Source organism: Rhinatrema bivittatum, chromosome 6, assembly GCF_901001135.1.
Source record: "Rhinatrema bivittatum chromosome 6, aRhiBiv1.1, whole genome shotgun sequence".
NCBI lineage: Eukaryota > Metazoa > Chordata > Amphibia > Gymnophiona > Rhinatrematidae > Rhinatrema > Rhinatrema bivittatum.
This window is the reverse complement of record NC_042620.1, coordinates 291,191,526-291,217,095: the sequence shown is the minus strand read 5'-3', so window position 1 is coordinate 291,217,095 and position 25,570 is coordinate 291,191,526. Positions and strand designations below refer to the sequence as shown.

The following is a 25,570-nucleotide window of genomic DNA, read 5'->3' as shown; positions in this document are numbered from 1 at the left end:
GGATTTACGCCTCCCAGAGGGAGAAGTAAATCCCCACGCGCCAGCGGGCTGCTGGCGCGCCTAGACGCAACCCAGGGGCGGTTCCGGAGGGCGCGGCCACGCCTCCGGACCACCCCGGGCCGAAACCACGCCCCTGGGCCCGCCCCCGAAATGCCGCGTCCCGCCCCGAAAACGGCACGCCGCTCGGCCCCACCCCCGACACGCCCCCCTCGGAAAACCCCGGGACTTACGCGAGTCCCGGGGCTCTGCGCGCGCCGGTAGGCTTATTGAACATAGGCGCACCGGCGCGCAGGGCCCTGCTTGCGTAAATCCGGGCGGATTTACGCGAGCAGGGCTCTTAAAATCCGCCCCTCAGTGAATGTAGCAATTAGATTATAACAATTCTGATCCTTCCCACAAGTGTCTGGGGGAGGGGACGGGATGACAGCCCTCACTTGGGTATTGCTCAGACTTTAAGTTTATTAAATTTTATTTATTTGATTTATATTCTACTTTTCTATCCAAAAAACAATTATATAATTAGGAATATCCTTTCACAACATTCTTTCCTTGCAGCAGTCTGCCCCATGAAGTTCTTTTCTCAAGCAAAGTTGATAAAGTCAAAATCTCTTTGCATGGGTAAAGTGATTTCCAGAATCTGCTTCTCTGACAGGAAGTGAGCTTTTCCGTTCTTGCTGTCCACAGGGTGAGGAAGGAACAATCCCAGCTTACTGGAAAAGAAAACAGTATGAATTCACAGATCTATTCACAAGCACAATGTGTGAGGACAGAGTGGAGGGACAGCAAAGTGGAAGGTGTCCAGTAGGGGGAATTGTGAGTTCATTCTGGACAAGGCTATGCAGATAATTATCAGATATTATTCTGCTCTCTATTTGCTCTTGACTTGAGCAGTGATGCTGCGCCAACAATTCCTCGTGACTGATCACTGCATTTCACTTTTTGATTTAAGGCTCTAGTGATGCACAATTGTACATTGCAGATGAAAAGTCCTGTATAAGATACATCCATTTTGCTGTCAAAGTGGTATAAATCTGAATAAAATTTAGAAGATCCAATAGGTTGGTATGTGAAGAAAATGAAGACTATGGTACAATGTATAACTTCACAGTCATAAAGAGATGAATCATCCCAGAACACAAGACAAATGAGCTTAATTTTATCAGAATATTTTAGGGCAATGGGAACATTTGTTCTTTTACTTTTTATCACCTTAGTGCTTGTGCAGTATAAACTCATCCCATGCAATAATTGTAACAGTAACATCATATCATACAGTAAGCAATGACCTCCTTTCATCTCCCATTCCTCTGAAATATATGCTGACCTTTTTTTTTTACTTCAAGGCTGCCTTCACCCTTGCCAACCAAGAATATTAACAACTTTTCTCAGTTGTTAATATTCTTTTTCATTTTAAATAACTTTTCCTATTAACGTTAGAGTTTGTGAAATAAGCCCAGATACACAGGTTTGCAAACTAAAATCCTAAATCATTTGTAGACCATATATACTAGCGATATGCAGCAGCTGCACAAACTTCATAAAATAAGCTACAAGTAGGAGGTAGAGGCTTTCACTGTTGACAAGTCAAAAGGTAGGGATCTGATATCACTGCTCATTTCCAATTTATTTAAAAAGAAACAGTTACAGACTTTCAAACCTACCATCCAAACAGCAATCGTGATTTACTGTGAGCAGTGGGCAGTCCTCACACATGGGTGACATCATCGGATCTCAAAGATTCTAGAGCTTTCAGCATGCTCTACTGAGCATGTGCAGCTGTAGTCTCCTCCCTGCCTCCTAGGCAGTGCCCCCCAACTCTTTTTCAGTGGAGCGGTGTGGCCATGGTTTCAGCTTTGTTCTCCTCACAGCTACTTCTGTGATGATTCTGGAGCTGCAAGCAGCTGTTTTTTTTCTAGCAGAGCCTCTGTATTTTATATTTTTCTTCTATAACCTGTGGTAGTTTGTGTTTCTTTTGATTTTTCCCCTTTATTCATGCACCTCTCTGCCGACTGCATTGCAGGCCTAGTGAACTGGGCAGCCCAGTAGAAGTTTCTCTTTTCCTTAATAAATAATGTTGCACATGCCTCGTGGGACTGACAGTATACAGATCATGTGTGGTCCAAGTAGGCATCGGGCCCTGGGGACCACCTGAATTCCCGTCCCAGGCAGTAGTTTCAAGAAGTTTTGTCCGACTGCTGGGCAAAAATGAAGACTCAGATAGTAAAGGAATCCAGGACCGGACCATTCCCATGGGGAAGAGAGTGCATCCACACCACACTACTAGGAACTAATCTCCATGAGCTCAAATTAATCTTCACCTCTGGTGTCCTGGATTATGTAGCCTCCCTTCCTGCTTTTCATCTTGCTCTGGTAGTGCAGGCTCTTTGGAAGAGAGGGTGAGCATGAGCCTAGGCAATCAGATTTGCTGCTGCACCTTTAGGTGCCATGCCTGAAATCAGTTACTCATGCACGTCTGTTTCAGAGCACTGATGGTCAGATGCTGGAGCATCGAGCACCATCAACAGTGTCGAGTGTTATAGACGCCATTGAGTGCCAGGGGTGCTGTCAGGCACTATGGGCGTTGAGTGCTATTGAAGCCGAGGGTGCCATGGGCATTGTTGAGTGCCATCAACACCATGGAGTGCTGTGGTGCGACATGGTCGCTGTGGAACTCCATGGGCACTGTTGACACTGTGGAGCACCACGGCCACTGTTGGCACTGTTGACAGTGGTGTAGCTATGGGTGGGCTTGGGTGGGCTATGCCCCACCCACTTTGAGCTCAGGCCCACCCACTTAGCATTTCCCCAGCCCAGCAGCATGAGAAGAGACACCCTGGTACAGGGCCCCCACGAATAGGCCCTGTGCTACTAGCTGTTCACACCTAGCAAAACAGCTGTCAAAAAGGGAAGGTGGCCCAGGAGTCCACTGGTGGACCCTGTCCCACCGGTGACTGAAGAGGGAAGGTGGCCCACGAGGCCACCAGTGGTTCCCATCGCACTAGTGGCCGAAAATAGAATGAGGCCCGGGAGGCCACTAGTGGACCCCATCCCACCAGTAGCCGAGAAGAGAAACTCGACTGGAGAGAGCCCATTCGCCTGCTCCTTATCGGTTGTTGGACCTACTGAATTCAAAACACTTGTGGCTATCACATGTTCTATGCTGATCTCATGATGCATGAGATCAGCATAAAGGAAGTGCTAGCCGCAAGAGTTTTGAATAGCACAGGGGCCGGCGATGAGAAGGAGCAGCAGTAGCAGCAGAACGGGCTCCCCCATCTGCTCCCAATGGGGAGACTGCCTGGGTTTTGGGCTTGTGTGAAAGGGAGTGTGTGTGTGTGAAAGGGAGTGTGTGTGTGTGGGAGTGTGTGTGTGTGTGTGTGTGTGAGAAAGGGAGCCTGCCTGGGTGGGTGTTGGTGTGAATGGGAGCCTGCCTGGGTGTGTGGGAGTGAATGGGAGCCTACCACGGGGTGGGGGTGTGACTGCGAGGCTACCAGGGAGTGTGTGTATATGAGAGAACATGTGGGTATGGAGAAGCTTTGTGTATGTATGTGAAAAAGCAAGTGGGAGAGACCGTGTGTGTGTGTGTGTGTGTGTGTGTGTGTGTGTGTGTGTGAGAGAGCGTGAGCGAGCAAGCGTATGTGCTTGGAATTGGGAGTCTGCATGTGAGAGAGAATATGAGAGTAGGAGCCCCAGATTGTCTTTTGGTTGTCTTGTGAGACTGAAGACCTCTTTTCTCTTGCTTTGGTTATTTGTGCCCTTTTCTGTATCCAGGAGGTCCTAAGCCTCTGGTATGTTTCAGGGTTCACTTTACAGAAGCTCTGACTGCATTAGCTTTAGTGCGGAAAAGTAGGCTTCTCACCCCGCGTTCACATCACATCTGTCTTAGGCGTCTATTGCTGTGCAACGGGGTTTTTGTTTCTTAGTCTGTCCTATGGGTCTCTTTGAGTTGTAGAACCCAACTCCTTTCCCTCCTAGAGCCCATTATGGGTCAGCTGCCTCAAAACAAATAAAATAAAATCATGCTTAACAAAGAAAAGGGGGAAAGGTAGTGCCTTTAGCACTATGGGGCTTCCTGCTTTTTTCTTGTTTTGGGCAGTCTGTGGCTTGGTAATCACCCATGTGTGAAGACTGCCATCCCTTGGAGAAAACAGAGTTGTGTAACTGTAACAGGTATTCTCCGAGGACAGCAGAATGTCAGTCCTCAGAATTCCCTCCCACCTCCCCTGGGAGTTGGTTTCTCCATGTATTAGCTTTATCATGGACGGAGGGGTTTTGCCTAGGAGGCAGGAAGGTGACTGTAGGAGCATGTTAAAGCTCTAGAATCTTTGAGATCAAGAACATAAGAACATGCCATACTGGGTCAGACCAAGGGTCCATCAAGCCCAGCATCCTGTTTCCAACAGTGGCCAATCCAGGCCACAAGAACCTGGCAAGTACCCAAAAAAAGTCTATTCAATGTTACCATTGCTATTGGCAGTGGCTATTCTCTAAGTGAACTTAATAGCAGGTAATGGACTTCTCCTCCAAGAACTTATCCAATCCTTTTTTAAACACAGCTATACTAACTGCACTAACCACATCCTCTGGCAACAAATTCCAGAGTTTAATTGTGCGTTGAGTAAAAAAGAACTTTCTCCGATTAGTTTTAAATGTGCCCCATGCTAACTTCATGGAGTGCCCCCTAGTCTTTCTACTATCCGAAAGAGTAAATAACCGATTCACATCTACCCGTTCTAGACCTCTCATGATTTTAAACACCTCTATCATATCCCCCCTCAGTCGTCTCTTCTCCAAGCTGAAAAGTCCTAACCTCTTTAGTCTTTCCTCATAGGGGAGTTGTTCCATTCTGTGCCAGGCTTCATTGGATGATATCACTCGTGTGAGGATTGACAGCCTGCTGCCCTCGGAGAATACCTGTTACAGGTAAGCAACTCTGCTTTCCTAAGGATTTGATCTTTTTAAATTTTTCTTTAAAAGCACAAATTAATTTTTTCATCTCTATTTGCAATTTCATATCCGTTCAATATTTTCTTTTTCGCTGTGGGTAGAAACCCAAAAGGCTATAGCAAATTTGCTTACCATAAATGTGGTACTCCATAGACAGCAGGGTAAATTAGCTATGACACATGGGTGATGTCAATTGATGGTGCTGAATGGACCCTTATTTCTTGGCTCATAGAGCTTTTGCTTTACTAAGCATGCTCAGAAGTCCTCGCATGTGTGCTGCCTCATGAGCCCCTTAGTTGTCTATAGCGCTTAGTTTTAGCTCAGTAGTCAGCTATCCAGTGAGATGAACGGGTATGAAGCATGGCTATTTTATCCTGCTGTCTATGTAAAACTCCATTTAAGCTAAGCAAACTTGTTTTCTCCATCAATAAGCAAGGTTGATTTGCAATATCAAGTAGGGAATCCCAAGCTGAGGGTTGTGTGACATAGCCTTTACTGAAAAACCAATTCAGACCTCCCCTTGACGAGTGGACTTCTGAGAGAACAGACTGTGCAAAACTGCTTGCCTAAAATTACTGTCACTTCTTGATTGATTGTCTAGACAGTAGTAGGAGCACTGAGAGGAGAGGACCACCTTGCTGGTGGCTGAAAGGAATCAGTAAGTTTTTGCTTGGGAAATTTTCTTTTTTAAAAGTATTGGGACGACGTTAACTATTTGGGAATATTATTTAGTGTGTTTGTGTGTGTTTGTGCTTTTAATAGTCTGTAAGGCAGCTTATAAGCAGAAGTTAGAGTGTTTATATATTAAAAAAAAAAAAAAAAAGTAGCTAGAAGCTAGAAATAAGCTAGGAGAGGTGTATACCTAAGTAAAAAGGTTGAAAAGTTCAGTTCAGTTACTCACCTTGGAAAGGTGTTGAGGTAGTGTGATTGGGTTTGAATAGGGACCAACATTTGTTAATCAAGAGAGCAGTGAGTCACTCTGGCTAACTGAAGTTAGACTGTATTTCGCAACCCTCCCACCCCATCCTTTAAGTTATAGGCAGGTGCCACTTTCACAAAAAACCCCCCAAAAAAACAACCTAACAAACCTTATTGAGAGTTTGATCATTCACCTGTAGGCCACTACCAGACATATAGTGAATTCACTAATATATTTAATATACATATTTAATATATTTAATTAGTCAGCTGGCAGGCGTGCAAAAGATAAAACAAATTTTTTGAGGAGGGTTAGATTAGGGCTAGGGGGGAAAGGTTAGGGGAAGGGGTGGGAAGGTCAGGTTAAGGAGAGGGAACGGGGGAAGGCAGCGTGGCTTGGCACGCACAAGGTGCACAATTGTCTACCCCCTTGCGCACGCCGTCCCCGGATTTTATAACTTGCGCGTGCAAGTTATAAAATCAGGTGTACATGTGAGCACACCGGGTAGCGCGCGCCCATGTACGCCGCATACGCATGTTATAAAATCTACCCCTTAGTGTAGCTGTGCTTAAAAAGGATTGGATAAGTTCTTGGAGGAGAAGTCCATTACCTGCTATTAATTAAGTAGACTTAGAAAATAGCCTCTGCTATTACTAGCAACAGTAGCATGGAATAGACTTAGGGGCTGATTTTTAATCCTACGCGCATGGAGTACATTTGTGCGCGCTACCCAGCGCGCACAAATGTGCACCCGATTTTATAACATGCGCTTGCTGCCGCACGCGCATGTTATAAAATCCGGGGTTGGCGTGCGCAAGGGGGTGCACACTTGTGCACCTTGCGCGTGCCGAGCCCTAGGGGAGCTCCGATGGCTTTCCCCGTTCCCTCCAAGACTGCTTCGAAATCAGAGCAGCCTTGGAGGGAACTTTTCTTTTGCTCCCCCCCACCTTCCCCTCCCTTCCCCTATCTAACTCACCCCCCAGCCCTACCTAAATCCCCCCCTACTTTATTTTATTTTTTATGCTTGCCTCTGTGCTGGAGGCCTCGAGACTGCCCCTGGACCGTCGCCCCGCCACCGGCCCCTTCCCGACCCTATTTTAAAGCCCCGGGACATACGCGCGTCCCAGGGCTTGTGCGCGCCACCGAGCCTATGTAAAATAGGCTCAGTGTGCGCAGGGAGGGTTTTAAAGGGTTACGCGCATAACCCTTTGAAAATTTACCCCTTAGTTTTTAGGTACTTGCCAGGGTCTTATGGCCTGGATTGGCCACTGTTGGAAACAGGATGCTGGGCTTGATGGACCCTTGGTCTGACCCAGTATGGCTTGTTCTTATGGACTAACACCACTTTCCATGTAAGGAAGTTTAAGAAGCAGACTTCAGGGGCTCGCAGAATGCCTTCATTAGTTGTGTCATGAACCTCGACACCAGAAGATAGATGGAGATTGGCTTGCCATCCACTTGAATGCGGTAAGTTGCAATGGCACTAAGATGTACCATGACTGACTATGGACACAGAAGAGGAGACACAGAATAAGTACTTCAGAAAATTCTTTGAAGCGTATGCAAATGGGTTCAGGGAGCCTGTTTGACATGAAGATGAACATTTTTTCCATTTAAAACTGTATGCTCTTCTGGTGGAAAGCTTCCTGGCTGAAATCACAATATACTTAACTTACTTGGAGAGTGATAGTGATGATGCCAATGAGCACTCAACCTCCATGCTGTCAGGAAAGAGGAGTTTTGGATAACATAGATGATCCCCCTCTTCAGAGAGTAAGCTGGATTGGATCCCAGAGGGATCGGAGGGCTGACTGAACCTCTTGAAGTAAGAGAATCACATTTGCGTGGGCCTTGCTGGAGCAATGAGGATAAGGAGCACCCAGTCTTTGAGTGCCTTTTGCATTGTTCTCACTACCAACAGGAGTGCAGGAAAGGCATATGGCAGCTCTGCATCCCATTTGAACAGAAAAGCACCCGAAGCTGATCAGTACTTGATTTGAAGAATGGAGCTCCTAGAGAATTCCAGGAGGGAGTCCCCTCCTGCATCAACTGTACTGGTAATGGCTTACAGACCAGAGGCACAACAGAGCATATAAGATATGAAGTCACCAAATGAGGAGATGGGATGGAGATAAGGAAATCAACATGGTTGGAGGTAAGTGTAGTAACTCCATTTCAGGGCCCTTCAATAACTGTTTGTGTTTTGAGTACATTCAGTGAACTAATGGGGACTGGTGCTCACATTGTGCTGGGGCATGGAGAGTCGATGGTTCCGAGGCTGGGTGCATCGATGAAACAAATATCTGTATTTGATTAATTAAGGCCTTATGTGCTGACAGCCTGGTGCATCAATGGCACCAAGAACTTATGTGATATTGGCGCTGGGTGTTTTGAGGGGGCTGATCTCAATTTAAGCTTCGGCAGCACATGTTACATGTGCCGTCTGCGGCAGGACCCCCTCACATTTCTACAGTGACTCCAGCTTCTGGTTCCTCCTTGTTGGCGGCAGTGGGCTGTCAGCTCCGTCCTTGGGCCTCCGGCTCTGCCACAGGCCCTGGTGTTCCCAGTCTTGCTTCCACTTCTCTTCGGGCCTCTCCACGTGGCCCACTGAGAGACACTGCTATTCATGCTGCACCCCTCCCTAGGCACGTGTGCACCATTGATCCTTCAGTAGGGTCCGTGGCGGGAACCTAGCCGTGGCCCTGGATGATGACGTCAACTTAGCTACAGTATTTAAGCTCATGCTCCGCTCCCTAGCGTTGCCTTTGCAACAGGTCTCCTCGCTGGTCGAGTACTTGTTGCCTCCTAGAGATTAGTCTCATCTTTGCGTTCCTATTCATCGTTGTTCCTGTCTCCTCATTCCTACCTTGCTACATACCTCTGATTGACTCTGATTGACTACATGGACTTTGACTTTGCTTTGCCTGACTTTGCCATTGATTATCTCCAGATCCAGACCTCTGCTTCGCCTGACTACGCTACTGCCTATCTCCAGATCCAGACCTCTGCTTTGACTGACTACGCTTTTGACCATCTCCGCGATCAGACTTCTGCTTTGCCTGATTATGCTCTTGACTATCTCCGTGATCAGATCTCAGCCTTGCTTGCCACTGACTTCGGATTGCCGCCTGCCCTTGGACACTTCTCCCGCTTACTCCCTGGACATGGGTTTTTCAGGCTTCGGCCTGCTTTTGCTTGAGTGCCCTCTGTCTGCCTCCGTTCCATTGGCGCTCGAGTTTCCAGGACATTACCCAATCCATAGTAAGACTGTACCATCTCTCACCTGCTGTCTCTGGGCTGAACCAACTCTTACTTCGACTACAAACAGAGGCCCACCTAAGCCCCGGCACCCAAAGGCTTAACTCGTGGGGAATGAGGGCTGGTAAAGGTGAAGCTCCAGCGGCCTCTGTCTATCAGCCCACTCCGCCTGCCGAAGGTGGGTACCCGTAGGTCCTTACCTACAGGGTGTGTTAACCTTACCTCGGCCCAAGGGTCCACCTCTGACGCAACAGCACTGACTGTGCCAATGTCTTTGACACATGGCACTTTTTCTTCTTGTGTACTAACAAGCCACACACAGCATGCAATGCAGGGTTCAGCAATCCCTTTCATGAATCTTTCACATTTTGCTTGATCCTGATATTGTGCCGAAGGCAGAGCTTTGCTTGAGGTGCTCCTGTTGAATTTAAAAAGGAGGGACCTCAAGGAATCCTTACTCAGAGAGGAAAAATAACTCTGACTTTTCATTGGCCTGCAGAGTTATTCCATCTTCCAGGTCCTGTTCCTCTGGGACCTCAATGACAACTGACCACAGTTGTAGTAGCTGGCTGAGTTGCAGTCTGGCCCCAGACATTTGTAACTAATATTATAGCCATTGGTAATGAACATCTTGTGGAAACATACACAGTCCATTAATCCATTAGAACATAAGAAATAAGAAATTGCCATGCTGGGTCAGACCAATGGTCCATCAAGCCCAGCATCCTGTTTCCAAGAGAGGACAAACTAGGCCACCAGAACCTGGCAAGTACCCAAACGCCAAGAAGATCCCATGCTACTGATGCAATTAATAGCAGTGGCTATTCCCTAAGTCAACTTGATTAATAGCAGTTAAGAGACTTCTCCTCCAAGAACTTATCCAAACCTTTTTTGAACCCAGCTACACTAACTGCACTAACCACATCCTCTGGCAACAAATTCCAGAGCTTTATTGTGCGTTGAATGAAAAATAATTTTCTCCAATTAGTCTTAAATGTGCTACTTGCTAACTTTATTGAGTGGCCCCTAGTCCTATTATCTGAAAGTGATGATCTTCTTGGAACCAGACATTCTTTATCCTTCTGTAATAAGCAAGGATAAGGAAGATTTAAGCAGTTTGTGTGATATTTGTTTAGTTGTGGTAAATTTATTGTATTTGTTTTGTGTATGTGATCCCAGTATTGTAAATCACAGCAACCTTTTTTTTGTGAGTGTGAGGAATAGAAATTGTTTTACATAAAGACGTTTTCTTTTTTTTTGTCTAGCACTGAAAAGTACTGCTGAAGGACTGCTGAGGCAGCAAGGCAACCTGAACAGAGTTTGAAGGAAACAGATTATAGAAAACTACAAAATTCCAAAACATATACAGAGAGGGGGACCATGCCCGTGCAGAAGCTCGGATAAAAAACGATGGAGGGACTCATAAGGCAGCATGCACATGGGAACTCCTGTACATGCTCAGTAAAGCAAATGCTATACGAACTAGGAGAAAAGAGTCTGTTCGGCGTCACTCATATGCCATGGCTAATTCAGCCCTTTGTCGACAAAGAACAAATTTTGTGAAGGTAGTTAGACGTGTATGATACATCTGCTTTTGGCAACAAGATCAAAAGCTCCAAGACGTTTCCTATAGGTCACAAGATACTTCTTAGATAATAATGACCCTACTGCTCTCTCATGGCAAAATATGTTACCATTTTCTGATGTTAATTAGTCTAAACAGTTCAGCTGAAATTTGTTTACAGCTTTGTAGAATGCAAAGTCCAAAAAGTATTTGATCTCACAAAACATTTTAGCAAAGAGAGATGATTTAATGAAAAAAAAAAAATGCCTGTCAGAAGTGAGGATCTAAAATGAACTGTAAATATATAAACATTTTTTTTTAAAGTTTTAAGGATATTAGTGTTGGTCACAATTAAAAAAAAAAAAAAAAAATCCAATAGAAACCCATAGTTTGGTCTGCTGCATCCCTTACAGACGGTGTAACAACTCAATATCCAAGGGATGGTCTACCTTTGACCAGGGAACCACATGTTGCTCTATCATGGTCAAAATGTAGCTCTTCTCTCTTGGCCACTTGGCAACTGAGCTGTAAGTGTTACGCTCGGCAATCCACGGGCTATTTCTGCAGACCGCTGCTCTCACTTCCAGGCCAGCCTGTGCGGGTGTGCCATGACCCAGCTCGGGGAGTGGCTCCCTGCACACCTGCGGCCGCTGCCCGCAATGGAAGCGCTGCCAGCTCTAGACCCTACGTGATGCTTCCTGACATCTGTGAGAGGCCCCTGTTTCAGGGCACTCTAGACTGCTGGGTGACACTGGCTTCACGGCTGTCCCTTCCAATGCCTATAGCGCCGGAGGATGCAGCACTGCTCCAGGGCCTCCCACAGGAGCGTGCGCGTCCAACTGACCTCCCTTAAAGGGCCAGTGTTATCTAAAGCTGCTTCAGATGACTCCCCAATACCTGGGCAATTGGTCAACTCCTCCTGGAGAGTGCTTTGCCTGCATTCCTGGTTCCTGTCTCTGCTATGGTGTTCTTGAGTTTGTGTCTTCGGTCCATGGTTCCCTGACAGTCTGGTTTGTCTCCAGCTCTTCTCTTCTGTGGTCAGTCTTCCTCTTGTCTGTCGTCAGCAACTCCTCATGTTCCTGTGGTCTCTTGTCTTCCTCCTGTTCATCATCTTCCTTGGATTGATCTTCTGGCTTAGACTTTGGACTGGACCCCGACGCTGATGACCGCAGCCTGCCATTGATCACAGCCTGTATCTCGTCTTTGATTGAAGTCTGCCTGCCTCCATCCCCTGCCTTGTCCAGACTCTACTGCCTGTCGCCTGTCCAGATTGTGGTCTGACCCAATTGCATTTCCTGCTATGCAAAAAATACAATAAATAAGGCCATTATTTTGGTTCGTTAAAAATGGAACGAACCAAAAATAGTTTCTGATGAAAATACCCCAAACGTTTGGGTATTTTCATATATCATTACATTAAAAAAATAATGGGCATTTGGCGGCCTGGCCCAGTCCCACACCAGGCCCAATGTAAAGGCCTAGGCCTGCCTGGAGTGGGCCAGGGCTATGTCCTTCACAAGTGCTGAGGCACTCCCACCCCAGCCCCCTTCCCAGATCTTGCATTGAAACAGGCAGGAGTGATGCCCAGTCACTCCTGACTAGGCCCCAATGTTTTAATAAGTTATGCATCCACCTGGGAACAGCACCAAAATGATGTCACTTTGGCACCTTCCACCAGTGCAGCTGGCCCCATTTTGATGTACAGCCATACAACAAAATGGTGTGAGCCACATCAGTTGAAGGTACTGAAGTGACAGGTGGGAGGGACTGAGCATTGCTCTTGCCTGTTTCAACACTGAATCTGAGAAGGGGGTAAGAGGCATTGGGTGGGAGCTCCCTGGTCCCAGACTATTCTGGGTAAGCCCCAGGCTTGGGCCTCAGCACTAGGCCCTGTACCAGGGGCTAGGCCAGGCCATGGGCAGTTTTATGGCCTGGGAAGGCTAGCCACCAGAGGCAGTTCAGGTTTTTGTTTGTTTATTTTTTCATGGTAACCAAACCAAAAAAAGCATCAAACTTAATAAAAACGCTCCCCCTCCCCCAACAAAATAAAAAAGGAAACACAAAATTTGGGGGCTGCACATCCCTACTGAGCAACACTGCAGAGGGCAGGAGAGGTTGAAGCAGTAAGCACACACAATAGAAGAGATGTGAGCTATTCTGCCACAGCCCCTCTTCTCCTGACCTCAGCAGTGCTGCTGGTTACTGCAGAGACATTAAGGAGGGGCTGGAGCAAGGATCAGAGGCTTTTCTCTGCCACCCCCTCTGCAACCAGCAACAGTGGAGGACAGGAGGATAAGGGAGGCGTGAGACTGGAGCTGACAGGACAGCAAAGAAGAGCCAGTCACCTCCCAGCTTCAGCCCTCCCCATCCTGTTCAACCCCACTGCCTGAAAAAGAGCTCTTCTGTCTGGTGGGAAAGGATAAAGGGGCAGATTTTCAAAGGGATACGTGCGTACCCCCTGAAAACCTGCCCCAAGCTCCCCCTGCGCGCGCCAAGCCTATGTTGAATAGGCTTGACGGCGCGTGTAGGTCCTGAGGCTTTCCTGGGGGGTGTGTCGTGGCGGTGCGTCGTCCAGGGGTGTAGTTCCGGCCCTGGGGCGTTTTGGGGGTGTGGGGGGGGGGGGTTAGGGAGGGGAAGGTGCGGAGGGAACGGAGGCAGGCTGCGCGGCTCGGCGCACGCAGGCTGCCGATTTTGCACAGCCTTGCGCGTGCCGACCCCGGAGTTTAAAGGCTACGCGCGTATCTATTAAAATCCGGCGTACTCTTGTTTGCGCCTGGTGGGCGTACTTTTTAAAAATCTACCCATTAGAGTATAGTGCCCCAGGACCAGCTCTCACTGTGCTTCAAGACTTTTAGTTGACAGCAGAGGGAAGGAAGGAGTCACCTTACGTGACAGTCAGGCTAGAATGATTTGAGGCAAGGGAAAAAGGGTGAATACTGAAAGGGAGTGAGGAAAGATGGGAGTGAATATAGCTGAGGAATACTTGGGGGACAGGCATTGCATGAAGTGAAGTGGGGAAGGTGAGGAGTGGGAATACTTGAGGAAAAAGCAGTACAAAAAGGGAGGGGGGTGAATGTTTCTGGGGGCAATGATGTGAAAAGAGGTGAACGTTGTGGGGTGGGTGGCAGCACAAGGAGGAGCTTACGCTGTGGGGGGAGATGGGGGGACAGTGCTTCCCTCACCATTTCCCTGAAGTCAGCAATGCAAACTGTTAAACATTTTATTCCTCCCCAAGGTCCATGCAGCCACCTATTCTGCAAGAGGTGTGAGGGAACCCTGGGTTTGGAGGGGGAAACAAAGGGAGAGGGCTGGGATAGAGGGTTGTATAAAGTGTGTGAGGGTGTGTGAGTTGGTGGTAGAAGTGGCATAGGAGAGCCAGGGATGGGGGAAGTAGAAAAGATTTTAAAGAATGGGGAAAGGCAGTAGAGGGATGCGAGTATGTGTGCAAGAAAGCTAGAAATGATGAGTGGTGGTGAAGGGAAAAGGTATCGGGCTGGGGCAGAGGTGGTGATGGGAGAGTCGTTAGGGAGCTGAAGAAGAAGAGAAAGTGAAGATGGGTGGCAGAGAGCTATAAGTAGTGAGGAGGAAGGGACGGTGAGAGAGAACCAGAAAGGGTGAAGAGAGAGAATAAAAAAGAGTGGGGGAAATGAGGGTGGGGGAAACAGAAGCCAGAGGTGTGATTGGGAGGGAGAAGGAATAGAGATGCAGAGGTGGTACAAGAGGGGATGAGTGCTTCTGGGGGAGCGACTTGAAAAAGGCTGAATGTTGGGGGTGAGACAAAGGAGAAGCAAGATTGGAGGATTGAGAGATTGGGATAAGGACAGAATGGACTGAGAGACAGACTGGTGGGGTCAGAGCAGAGGGATTGAAAGAGATTAATGGGTGCAGGGTGGAGGGACTAAAAGACACTGCTGGGCACAGGGTATGGGGACTGAGAGAGAGAGACACTGTTGGAAGGAGGGATGCCTCCCACACTGCCCATCTTTTAAAAACATGAGAATTTTTGGTACTGTGGATTTGGATTCCTTGGCTTTTGGTGTGTAAAAGGTTAAGCACCCTGTCCTATTATAAAATCTCACAAATGCTAGCTTTAAGTATAAAGAAGACTGAGGTCTTGGTTCTTCAAAGGTTTGAAAAATTGAATGTTCCCTCGTCATTTGTTTTTCAAAATCAGACAATTCAAATAGCTACTTAAATTAAGAATTTAGGTGTGATGCTGGACCGTAACCTGAAGATGTGTTCTCAGATTAAACCATTATTATAAAGCAGGGTACTTCAAGCTATGGTGGGGAAGGCCATTAAGATCTCTTCTGGGGTTGCAGGAATTTTGGTTTGTGGTACAAGCGTTGGCCCTGCCCATGCTGGGTAAGATCATAAGAAAAGAAGAAGTTGCCATACTGGGTCAGACTAAGAGTCCATCAAGCCCAGCATCCTGTTTCTAACAGTGGTCAATCCAGGCTACAAGTACCGAAACAGTAAATACATCCCATGCTACTAATGCCAGTAATAAGCAGTGGCTATTCCCTAAGTCAACTTGATTTATAGCAGTTTATGAACTTCTCCTCCAGGAACTTGTCCAAACGTTTTTAAAACTTAGCTCTACTAACTTCCTTTACCACATCCTCTGGCAATGAATTCCAGAGTTTACTGTAATGCCTTGCTATTGGGTTACCTAAGAATACATTTAAGGGCCTTACAGATCTTACAAAATTCAGCAGCAAGGCTGGTATCTGGATTAAACAGAAGGGCTCATATTTCCTCAGTGCTACAAGAACTGCACTGGTTGCCTGTTGCAGAGCACATTCAATTTAAGGTATTATTACTCATACATAAGATGCAAAATATGGACTTGCTGCCTTGGTTTAATCAGTTGCTTTGCATATACAATCCAAAGTGTACCCTTCGATCAGCACAAAGAGGGTTGCTTGAGGTACCATCTATGAAACTAGGCTGATTAGCTGATATGAGACAGAGATTTTTCTTTGTTGCCAGTCTGATATTATGGAACTCATTACCTTTGCAATTGTGGATGACCAAATGCACGCAATCATTTTTAGAAATTGTTAAAAACTAATTTATTCTGCCAGGCTTTTGATTGCTGAAGATCACTGTAAATGTTTTCAGCAAGTGGAAAGTAATACTGTTTTTTTTTCTTTTTCTTGTTTTTAGCTGTTTTAGTTTTGTAACTGACTTTGAATGTTAATGTTGGAAGCCGCTTAGTGCTTTGAATAAACTGCATACAAATCTCGAAATAAATAAATAAATCTGTAAGATTTTTTTTTTTGAAAGGCTTAATAAACACGTGGACAAGGGTGAGCTGGTTGATATTGTGTATCTCAATTTTCAAAAGGAGTTTGACAAAGACCCTCATGAGAGGCTCATCAGGAAATTAAAATGTCATGGGACAGGAGGCAATGTCCTACTGTGGATTGGCAACTGGCTAAAAGACAGGAAACAGAGTAGGGCTGAAAGGTCATTTCTCTCAATGAAGAAAGGTAAATAGTGGAGTGCTCCAGGGATCCGTACATGGACTGATGCTATATTTATAAATGATTTGGTAAAAAGAACAATGAGTAATGTAATCTACTTTGAAGTGCTGAAAAGCAGAATATAAATCAAACAAATAAAAATAAAATAAATAAAATTACTATTCATATTATGAGCCAACTATGAGGAATGGTAAAAGGACCTTGCAAGACTAGGGGACTGCACATCTAAATGGCAGATGAAATGTAATGTGGACAAGTGCAAAATGATGCATATAGGGAATAGTAATCCAAACTATAGGTACATGCTGCTGGGCACTGTATTATGGGTCACCATCTAGGAAAAGGATCTTAAAAGTCACCATGGACAATTGAAATCCTTGGCTCATTGTGAAGCGATGGTCAAAAACGCAAATAGAATGTTATTAGAAAAGGAATGGAAAATAAATCAAGTTTGCTTACTGTAAATGGTGGTTTTTGTACATAGCAGGATGAATTAGCCATGGCATGTGACATCATCTGGTGACACCTAATAGTCTTGTCTCTCGTAACTAGTAGAGCTTTTAGCTCTACTGAGCAGGTGTGGGAATTCCTGCATGGGCATTCCCTCATGAGCATCCTCAGTTGAGTTTAGAGCTAAATTGAGCTAGGTACAGTTGACTCTCCAGGGAGGCGGGTGGGTATTTACATGGCAATTCATTCTATCTATGGAAAATAAAGTTTACAGTAAGAAAACTTGCTTTTCCTATTGTAAGCAGGGCTGAATTAGCCATGAAGTGGGGAATCCCAAGCTGAGGGTTGAAGTGGAGCGTTTACTGAAGTAATCCGGTTCCTACCATGGAGAGCAGATTACCTGGTGAACAGGGCACACAAAACTTTTGAATTTACTGTCACTCCTTGAGAGGTTGTCCAGAGAGTAATGGGATGTAAAGGTGTGTACTGAAGACCAAATTGAAGCTTTACAGATGTCTTTGAGATGTACTGTTCGCAGATGAGCAATGGAAGAGGCCATAACTCTAACCTGATGAGGTTTGACAGAGTCTGTAATTTGTAGACCTGCAGTTTTGTAGCAGTGATGGATGCAGTCTGTTATCCAGTTAGACAATATACACTTGATAACTGCTATGACTAGTCTGTTAGGATTATATGATACGAAAAGTTGCGAAGCCTGATGAGGCTGAATTATTCTCTTGTAGCAGGCTAAGGCTCTTTTGCAATCTAGGATATGAAGGGCTTTCTCACCTTCATGTATGTGTGCCTCAGGAAGAAGGTGGGCAATACGATGGCCTGATTTCTTATGAAAGTTGTATTAGCTTTTCATAATAACTTCAGGTGTGTGTGTGGAGCACCACCCTATTGTGGAAGAACTGCATATATGGCGGATAGTGAACTAATGCCTGAAGTCTGATGTAACTGCTACAAGAAATACTATTTTCCATGTAAAAAACTTAAGGGAAGCAGATTCAAAAGGTTCAAAGGGCAGCTTCAGCAATTGAGAAAAAGTAACCTTTAGATCCCATAGCACTGGAGGTTTAACTTGCCTTAGGCCTTTCATAAATCTTGATAGCAACAAATGAGTAGTTATAGGCTTACTGACTACTTGAATACGGTAAGCCACTATGGCACTGAGAAGTACTCTCAGTAGGATGTGGCAAGGCCCGACTCAGAAAGAAAGCAAGTAGGTTAGCAAATGTTTAGGTTCACATGAAAATGGGTTCAAGACTCAACTCTCCGACTACCTTGAAGACAACAAAATTCTATTCCCCTCACAATACGGTTTTCACAAATCAATGAGTACAGAATCCCTCCTCATCTCCATGTCAGACTTCATTTTAATGGGCCTTGACAAAGGTCAATCCTTCCTCCTGATTCTACTGGACTTATCAGCGGCCTTTGATAAGGTCAACCATTCCACTCTCACATCCTTACTGGCTTCTATAGGTATCTCAGGCACCGCACTCTCATGGTTTAAATCTTTTCTCTCCAATAGAGGCTTCAAGGTTAAGATACAGAATAAGGAATCATCTCGAATGGACTCTTCCATAGGAGTCCCCCAGGGCTCCTCGCTGTCGCCTACACTCTTCAACATTTATCTCTTACCAATCTGCCAACTCCTCTCCAACCTTAACCTCAAACACTTTCTTTACGCCGACGATATCCAGATCGTGATACCCATTAAAGAATCTTATATGAAAACATTGGATTACTGGGAAAATTGCCTCCTTCAAATTAAACGCCTCCTATCCAACCTAAACTTAGTTTTAAACTCCTCCAAAACCGAACTGCTGCTCATCTCCCCAGATAACAACAACTCCATCTCTAATCTTCCGGCTATCCCTACTACCACACAAGTGAGAGACCTAGGAGTCTTAATTGACAACCGGATGAACCTTAAAGCCTTCATTAACAGAACCACCAAAGATTGTTTCCACAAACTCCAAGTTCTGAAAAGAATTAGACCGCTCTTCCACTTTCAGGACTTCAGAACTATTCTACAAGCTATCATTTTTTCCAAGATCGATTACTGTAATTCTATCCTTCTGGGCCTCCCTTCCTCCTACACTAAACCACTTCAGATAATACAAAATGCTACAGCAAGATTACTGACAAATTCCAGGAGAAGGGACCACATAACTCCAATCCTAAAAGATCTCCACTGGTTGCCAATTCACTTCAGAATCCTCTACAAATCTCTTTCCATAATATACAAAACCATCCATCTACATATTCCACTCGACTTACAAGTCCCTTTCCAAATATACAACTCCTCCAGACCAATTAGAGACACACTCAGAGGATCTCTTCAAGTACCTCCTACTAAAACCACCAGACACATCACTTTAAGAGATCGGGCCCTCTCAACAGCCGGCCCCTCCTTATGGAACTCCATCCCTCCCAACCTCAGACAAGAACCTAGCCTCCCAACTTTCAGGAAAAGACTTAAGACCTGGCTGTTTAAACAAGCATTCCCGGACACCAACTAATTCTCACACCATCAACCAAACGCTATCCAGCCAGTCCTACCAGACGTTATCCAACCAGTCCTACCCCTTCTCCATGTAATATCTATAGCTTATATTATAGATATTGTAAATATATTTATCTAATGTAAATTTCTTTATCTAAAGTTATCCTCTCCTTTTTTCTTCTCTTCTCCCAAGTTTTAATTCCCTTGTTATTTGTAACTGCTCACTTCCACAGGTTACACTGTTGTTCATTGTACACCCCTGTTATATGTAAACCGGCATGATGTGATTGTATCATGAATGCCGGTATATAAAAATCTTAAATAAATAAATAAAAATAAATGTTGACATCATATTGAGAACCTTTCCCATTTAAAGCCATAGGCTCTTCTAGTTGATGGCTTCCTAGCAGATGCTATTATGTCCTCAATCTCTCTGCGTAAAGAGAAATCTGCAATTACTGAGCATTCAACATCCGAGGGCTAGGAGATTTGGATGGAATTGACTTCCTTCTTCTTAAGTTAATAAGGTTGTATCTGACTCCAGATGAAATGGAAGGCTACTGGAAAGCTGTAAGAGATATGCAAATCAAATCTGCCTGGGCCATGCTAGAGCTCTGTGGATCAGTTGAACTCAGTCCTTGAGCACTCTATGCACATCTGCTACACGCTAGGAAATAAAAATTTGCCAATGTCCAAAGGTTCTGAAACATATTTAGGTCTATCAAATCCCACCTAGTGGACAGATAACTAGAGATGTTAAATATGTTCTATGAGCCAAAACAGTTTGATGGGTCCAATAGAATAATTGTTCAGATAGGTGCCAATTAATGTGTTGGCTAAATTATTGTTTGTATCTTAAATAGCCTGTATATCTATAATGGAATATTATTTTCCTTTCTCTTCCTCTCCTACTGAGTCTAATTAGACATGGTGACAGTATTACATTACTCAATTAATTCTTAATTCATATGTTCTACTCCATGGTATTTCTTTTCAAGAACTGCCTTGATTTATGTAATGATCTACCTAATTTTAAAAAATCAGGTTTGTCAAATAATGCACTGAAACAAACAGATGTATAGGCACAACAAAAATATAGAGGGACTATATAATGGAATTTCTATTCAAAGTTACAGTGGAAGTTTTATAATTTAAATATGTGGAAGAGTAAAGATTCAGCAGGAGATCTATAGTATCTGTAGACAATGTGGTAAAATAAGGAAAAGGAAATGAGAAGCAGGAAGGATAGCTTGTGAGGAGGAGAGAAGATGATGGCTTCAAAACAGAAAGGGCCGGATTTTAAGAGGTACGCGAGGACGTACATTTGTGCGCACAAATCTATGCTCGATTTTATAACATGCACACGCAGCCACGTTACACCTTGCGCGCGCCGAGCCCTAGGGGAGCCCCAATGGCTTTCCCTGTTCCCTCCGAGGCCGCTCCGAAATCGGAGGGAACTTTCCTTCCACCCCCCCACCTTCCCCTCCCTAACCCGCCCCCCAGCCTTTGTTAAATAAGTTGTGCCTGCCTCTGGGCAGGCATAGGTTGCGCACGCCGGCCAAGTGCCGGTGTGCGATCCCCCGGCATGGCTGCTGTGCTAGAGGCCTCGGTCCTGCCCCCACCCCCATCCCGCCCGTCCCACCCACTCCCCGCCCATTGTTTCAAGCCCCGGGACATATGTGCATCCCGGGGCTTGCGCGTGTCGCCGGGCCTATGCAAAATAGGCTCGGCGCACGCAGGAGCAGGTTTTCGCGGTTATGCACATAATTTACACCCGTAACCCTTTTAAAATCCACCCCAAAGGACTTAGGAAAATGCTCCTTTCATTCTACTTACATAGCACTGTGAGAGTGGTATAGTTCCTTTAAATGACTGAAAATGTTCAAAATATTGGTAGAGAAGCTCTGAGAAAGAGAGAAAAAAAAGGCAGGCCGAACAAACCAGAGTAGAACCAGGCTGCTGGTGCTAACCTTTAAAAAGGAGATACAGCAGCTTTTAAACTAGAACAAGGGGGAAAGCCGACAGTCGCTCAGCAGCGCATGGTTCGGAGGGAGGTATCTTCAAAGGATACTAATGATGCATTAAAATTAGGGCATCCCGACAGAGAGGTTCCAATAATAAGAAAAGTAGTCCAAGTAACTGAAACTAAAAACTCACCTGAGCTAAAAGATTCCAAATTATCCCTGTCAACTGAAAAGCAGGTTGTTAATACAAACAAAAAATATATTTTGAAATGTCTGTATGCAAATGCCAGAGGTCTAAGAAGTAAGATGGGAGAGTTAAGAGTGTATAGAAGTGAATGATGAGATAGACATAACTGGCATCAAAGAGACTTGGTGGAAAGAGGATTACCAATAGGACAGTGCTATAACAGGGTACAAGTTATATCGCAATGAGAGGATCAACTTGGTGGGGGTGTGGCACTTTATGTCTGGGAGGGTATAGAGTCCAACAGGATAAAGATCATACAAGAGACTAAATGCTCAGTAGAATCTATATGGGTAGAAATCCTATGTGTGATGGGTAAGAGTATAGTGATAGGAGTATACTACCGTCCACCTGGACAAAATGGTCAGACAGATGATGAAATGCTAAGGAAATCAGGGAAGCTAATCAATTTTGGTAGTGCAGTAAAAATGGGAGATTTCAATTACCTGAATATTGACTGGGTAAATGTAACATTAGGGCGCGCTAGAGACAAAAAGTTCCTGGATGAAATAAATGACTGCTTCATGGAGCAATTGGTTCAGGAACCAACAAGAGAGGGAGCTATTTTACATTTAATTCTTAGTGGAATGCAGGATTTGGTGAGAGAGGTAATGGTGGTGAGGCCACTTGGCAATAGTGATCATAACATGATCAAATTTGAACTAATGACTGGAAGGGGGACAATATGTAAATCTACAGCACTAACACTACATTTTGAAAAGGGAAACTTTGATAAAATGAGGAAAATAGTTAGAAAAACCTGAAAGGTGCAGCTGCAGAGAAGGTTTTCATGGATAATAATTTGGATGGACTGAACCAAATCACGGTGAACCTAAAAGATGTGGTAGGCCTGATTGACAAACTGAAGAGTAGTAAATCACCTGGACCGGATGGTATATACCCCAGGGTTCTGAAGTAACTAAAAAATGAAATTTCAGCCTTGAGATCGGGAAGGAGAGTGAGTGGAAGGAGACCAGAGGCTTTACGGAGGCAGAGTCAGCTGATAGCTCTGACAGGGCCAGCCGAGACACTCTCCGCATCTGATGTCATCAGCTGGGTGATGCCGGAAGGGGCCTTTAGAAGCGGCCCCCCCAACGCTTTATTCCCTTGGAGATCGGGAAGGAGAGTGAGTGAGTGGAGGGAGACCAGAGTCAGCTGAGAGCTCCGACGGGGCCAGCTGAGACTCTCCGTGTGTGACGTCATCAACTGGGCAACGCCAGAAGGGGCCTTTAAAAGTGGCCCACCTGCAGCGCGTCGCCAAAGGGGCGCACGGCTTTGTTTTATTCTTTGGTCAATTCTGTTTATAATCCATCATCATTGACTGGAACTCGCAACTCTTCCTATCTCCAGAAGGGGGGGGATCTCAGATTGAACATGATCCTAATTGAGCTAAGTGAACCTTTCATTGTTTATTGCTATCATTAGAATTTTTCATATTAAGTAATGCCCCACTCAACCCGGAAGTGTTGGGTATGAGAGAGGCCAGTAATGGAAGGCACTATAACAAGCCTGCTGTTGGGCCCTATGGATGCTCACATCAGGAGAGGAGTTATAAATCCGGGTGAGGTGTCACTTGAAGGGAACCAAGAAGGAATGGAATCCCTTCGTGACTTGGTGATCTCACTGTCCCCGGATCAGAGAACACCCCCTAAGAACCCTGCGATAATTAGATCAGTATCAACTTTGGACACCCTGCTTCCTTTTGGTGAAGTAGGTGGAAATCCCGGAATATCTAAGATACCTGTCCCGGAGGGGGCCGGTTCTTTTGGCAACTCAGATGGAATCGCAACAGAGGGGCAGTTACTACATCAATTAGATGCTAATATTTCTGGTGATTTATTGAGTTGTGAAACTGATATTTTGCCTAAAGTTAGACTGCCTGTTTTCTCCTTAAAAACAATCTAGGAAGCTTTGGTGGTGGCAAATAAAACTTTTACCTCGTAATTACAGCCTTTGGCTAAAAAAATTAGTAAATATAGAAACCAAAGTAAATAAGGTAATGAATGAAGATATTAGGAGAGATCAGGCTATAGAGTCTACTAGGGTAGAATTAAAGAAATTAGCTGAACAAAATGAAATGTTAGTTAAAGAAAACCAGTATGTAACAAGAAAAATGGAAAATCTTGAAAACCAGATCCGCAGTAAAAATTTAAGACTGGTAAACTTTCCAAAGTTACCAGCAATTTCTGCGAAAGAAATGTGGAACAAATTTGCATTGGAAGTTTTAAAAATTCCTCAACAAGCTTTGCCTCCACTAACTCAAATTTATTATCTCCCTTCATGGAAGAAAGCTTCGGAAAAGGATCAAGATTTTCAAGTAATATCTCCCTTGAATGTTTCAGAATTATTAAAATCTTCTAATTTGATAGAGGCCCAATCTGCTACCATGATTATATCTTCTTTTAAACAATGATAGAGATTGGGTCTTAAGATTATATTTTAGAAACATTAAAGAAAAATTTTGCCAATTAAATGTTAGGAATTTTCCAGATGTCACTAAAGATACACAAATGAGAAGGAAACAATTTTTGATTATGAGATCAAAACCTTTGCAAATGGGAGCCTTGTTTAAACTAAGATTTCCATGTAAATGTTGTATAGTTTACCAGAATGTTAAATATTGTTTCTTCCAGCCGCCATATTTGACAGTATTTATAATGGATAGAAGTAAGGATGAAAGTTATGCTGTAGCAACCCCTTAGAAAGTTATGATGTTCTCTAAATTGTAAAAGAAACTCCTCAGTTAGGACTGTGCTAAATAAATTTCTTGATATTTCGTATTGTTTAGTAAGTAACCTTCAAGTGTTCAAGGAAACCCCCTTTTTGAGGACTTTGAAAAATTATGGTTTAGTTTAGTATTATTTCTAAAATATAACTATGCGGAAGCCGATCCAGTTGGCTGTATTACAGTAAAAACAATAGGAATCGGATGATAATACGAAGCCCTTTATTTCAATGCCCGACTCTGACCGAGTTTCGCTCATAGAGCTGCCTCAGGGGCAATTCAGTAGCAGAATGAATGTCAGAGCATCTCGCAGGAACTAGTGCATGTTCGCATGTGATATTGTGACATTGTGACACTTTGAAAACAGCCCAGCAGGCAAATTTTAAGCCCTGCAAGTTGAATTGCCCCTGGACACCGAGGGGGGTCATGGCCGAGACTCTCTTTCCTTGCAGTGTTGAAGTCCCGGACTCTGAAGTTGGTGGTTCCGATTTTTTTTTTTAGCACCAAACAGTTTCTCCATTTTGTCCAGGTGCACCTGAAGACCCTTGGGGGTCATCTGGGCACAAAGGTCGCAGCCACAGACATCATGCAATGCCCCCAGGCACAGGACACAGACCTCATGGGGGTCTGTGATGGACATGGTCTGGGGCACTGGGAGCAGCAGCAGAAGCCGGATGACGCCATGGCAAAAAGAACACTGCGCACAGTCGATGCCCAGCAGCCATCAGGAGATGACACTGTTGGGAATCGACTGCGAAGTACCACAAAAACTTACCAATACCGTGAAAAAAGACCCGAAAACACACAGAGGGACCCAACGGGACTCGGGGAGGAAGAAAAAAGTTATTTTCCACAGCAAAAAAGCACAAGCTCCACAGCAGAGCGGCTTCAGCTTCGCAGAAAGAGAGACTGAAGAGAGACCCCGCATGGATGCGTGGATGGCGGCATGCTGGGCATGCTCAGTGTGTCTGTCAAATGTTTTCTGTGCCGGGCTCCATATGATGATGTCACCTATGTGTGAGGACTACCATCCTGCTTGTCCTTGGAGAATGTAAATGTAAGTCAAAGGTCAGTATTAAGTTTTGCTTCTGCCTTCTGGGCGTAACTTATAAGAAACATTGCATTACAAGAATGCAATGTTATTAGCACATAAAAGAGAAAATTAGAATATTATCCAGTTAGAAATTGTTACATTAACAAAGTAATTAACCCACTAGTGACATATATAACCAAGTGTAAAGGCTTGGGAGCTCTGAGCTTACTTTACATTATTGGTAAAGTTCACTGTTCCTAAGATATCTTTTAATAAAGATTAATGATTTTTCTCTTACTGCCTACTACTATTCAGTGCTTACTAGTGCCCCCAACAACGTGGTTGCAAATTTTATGGAAGCTTTAAATATGCATACTTTAAGAAAAATTCAAAGAGCGACTTTTCATGTTGGCTCTCTTTGAAAATTTGCAGCAACAAAGTACATATGCTAAAAAAGTTGCA

At 44.7% G+C, this 25,570-nt stretch overlaps 1 protein-coding gene across 4 annotated transcripts in view; it reads right to left on the bottom strand.

Moving 5' to 3' along the window:
• Positions 1-266: 266 nt before the first annotated feature.
• Positions 267-25,570, bottom strand: part of PIH1D3 (PIH1 domain containing 3) — an 89,082-nt gene continuing 63,778 nt past the window's right edge. For all 4 annotated transcript variants that reach the window (XM_029607345.1, XM_029607347.1, XM_029607344.1 and 1 more), the window contains exon 8: positions 267-710. In XM_029607345.1, the coding sequence (XP_029463205.1) occupies positions 581-710 (130 nt within the window). In that variant the 3' untranslated portion in view covers positions 267-580. The remainder of the gene's footprint in view (positions 711-25,570) is intronic.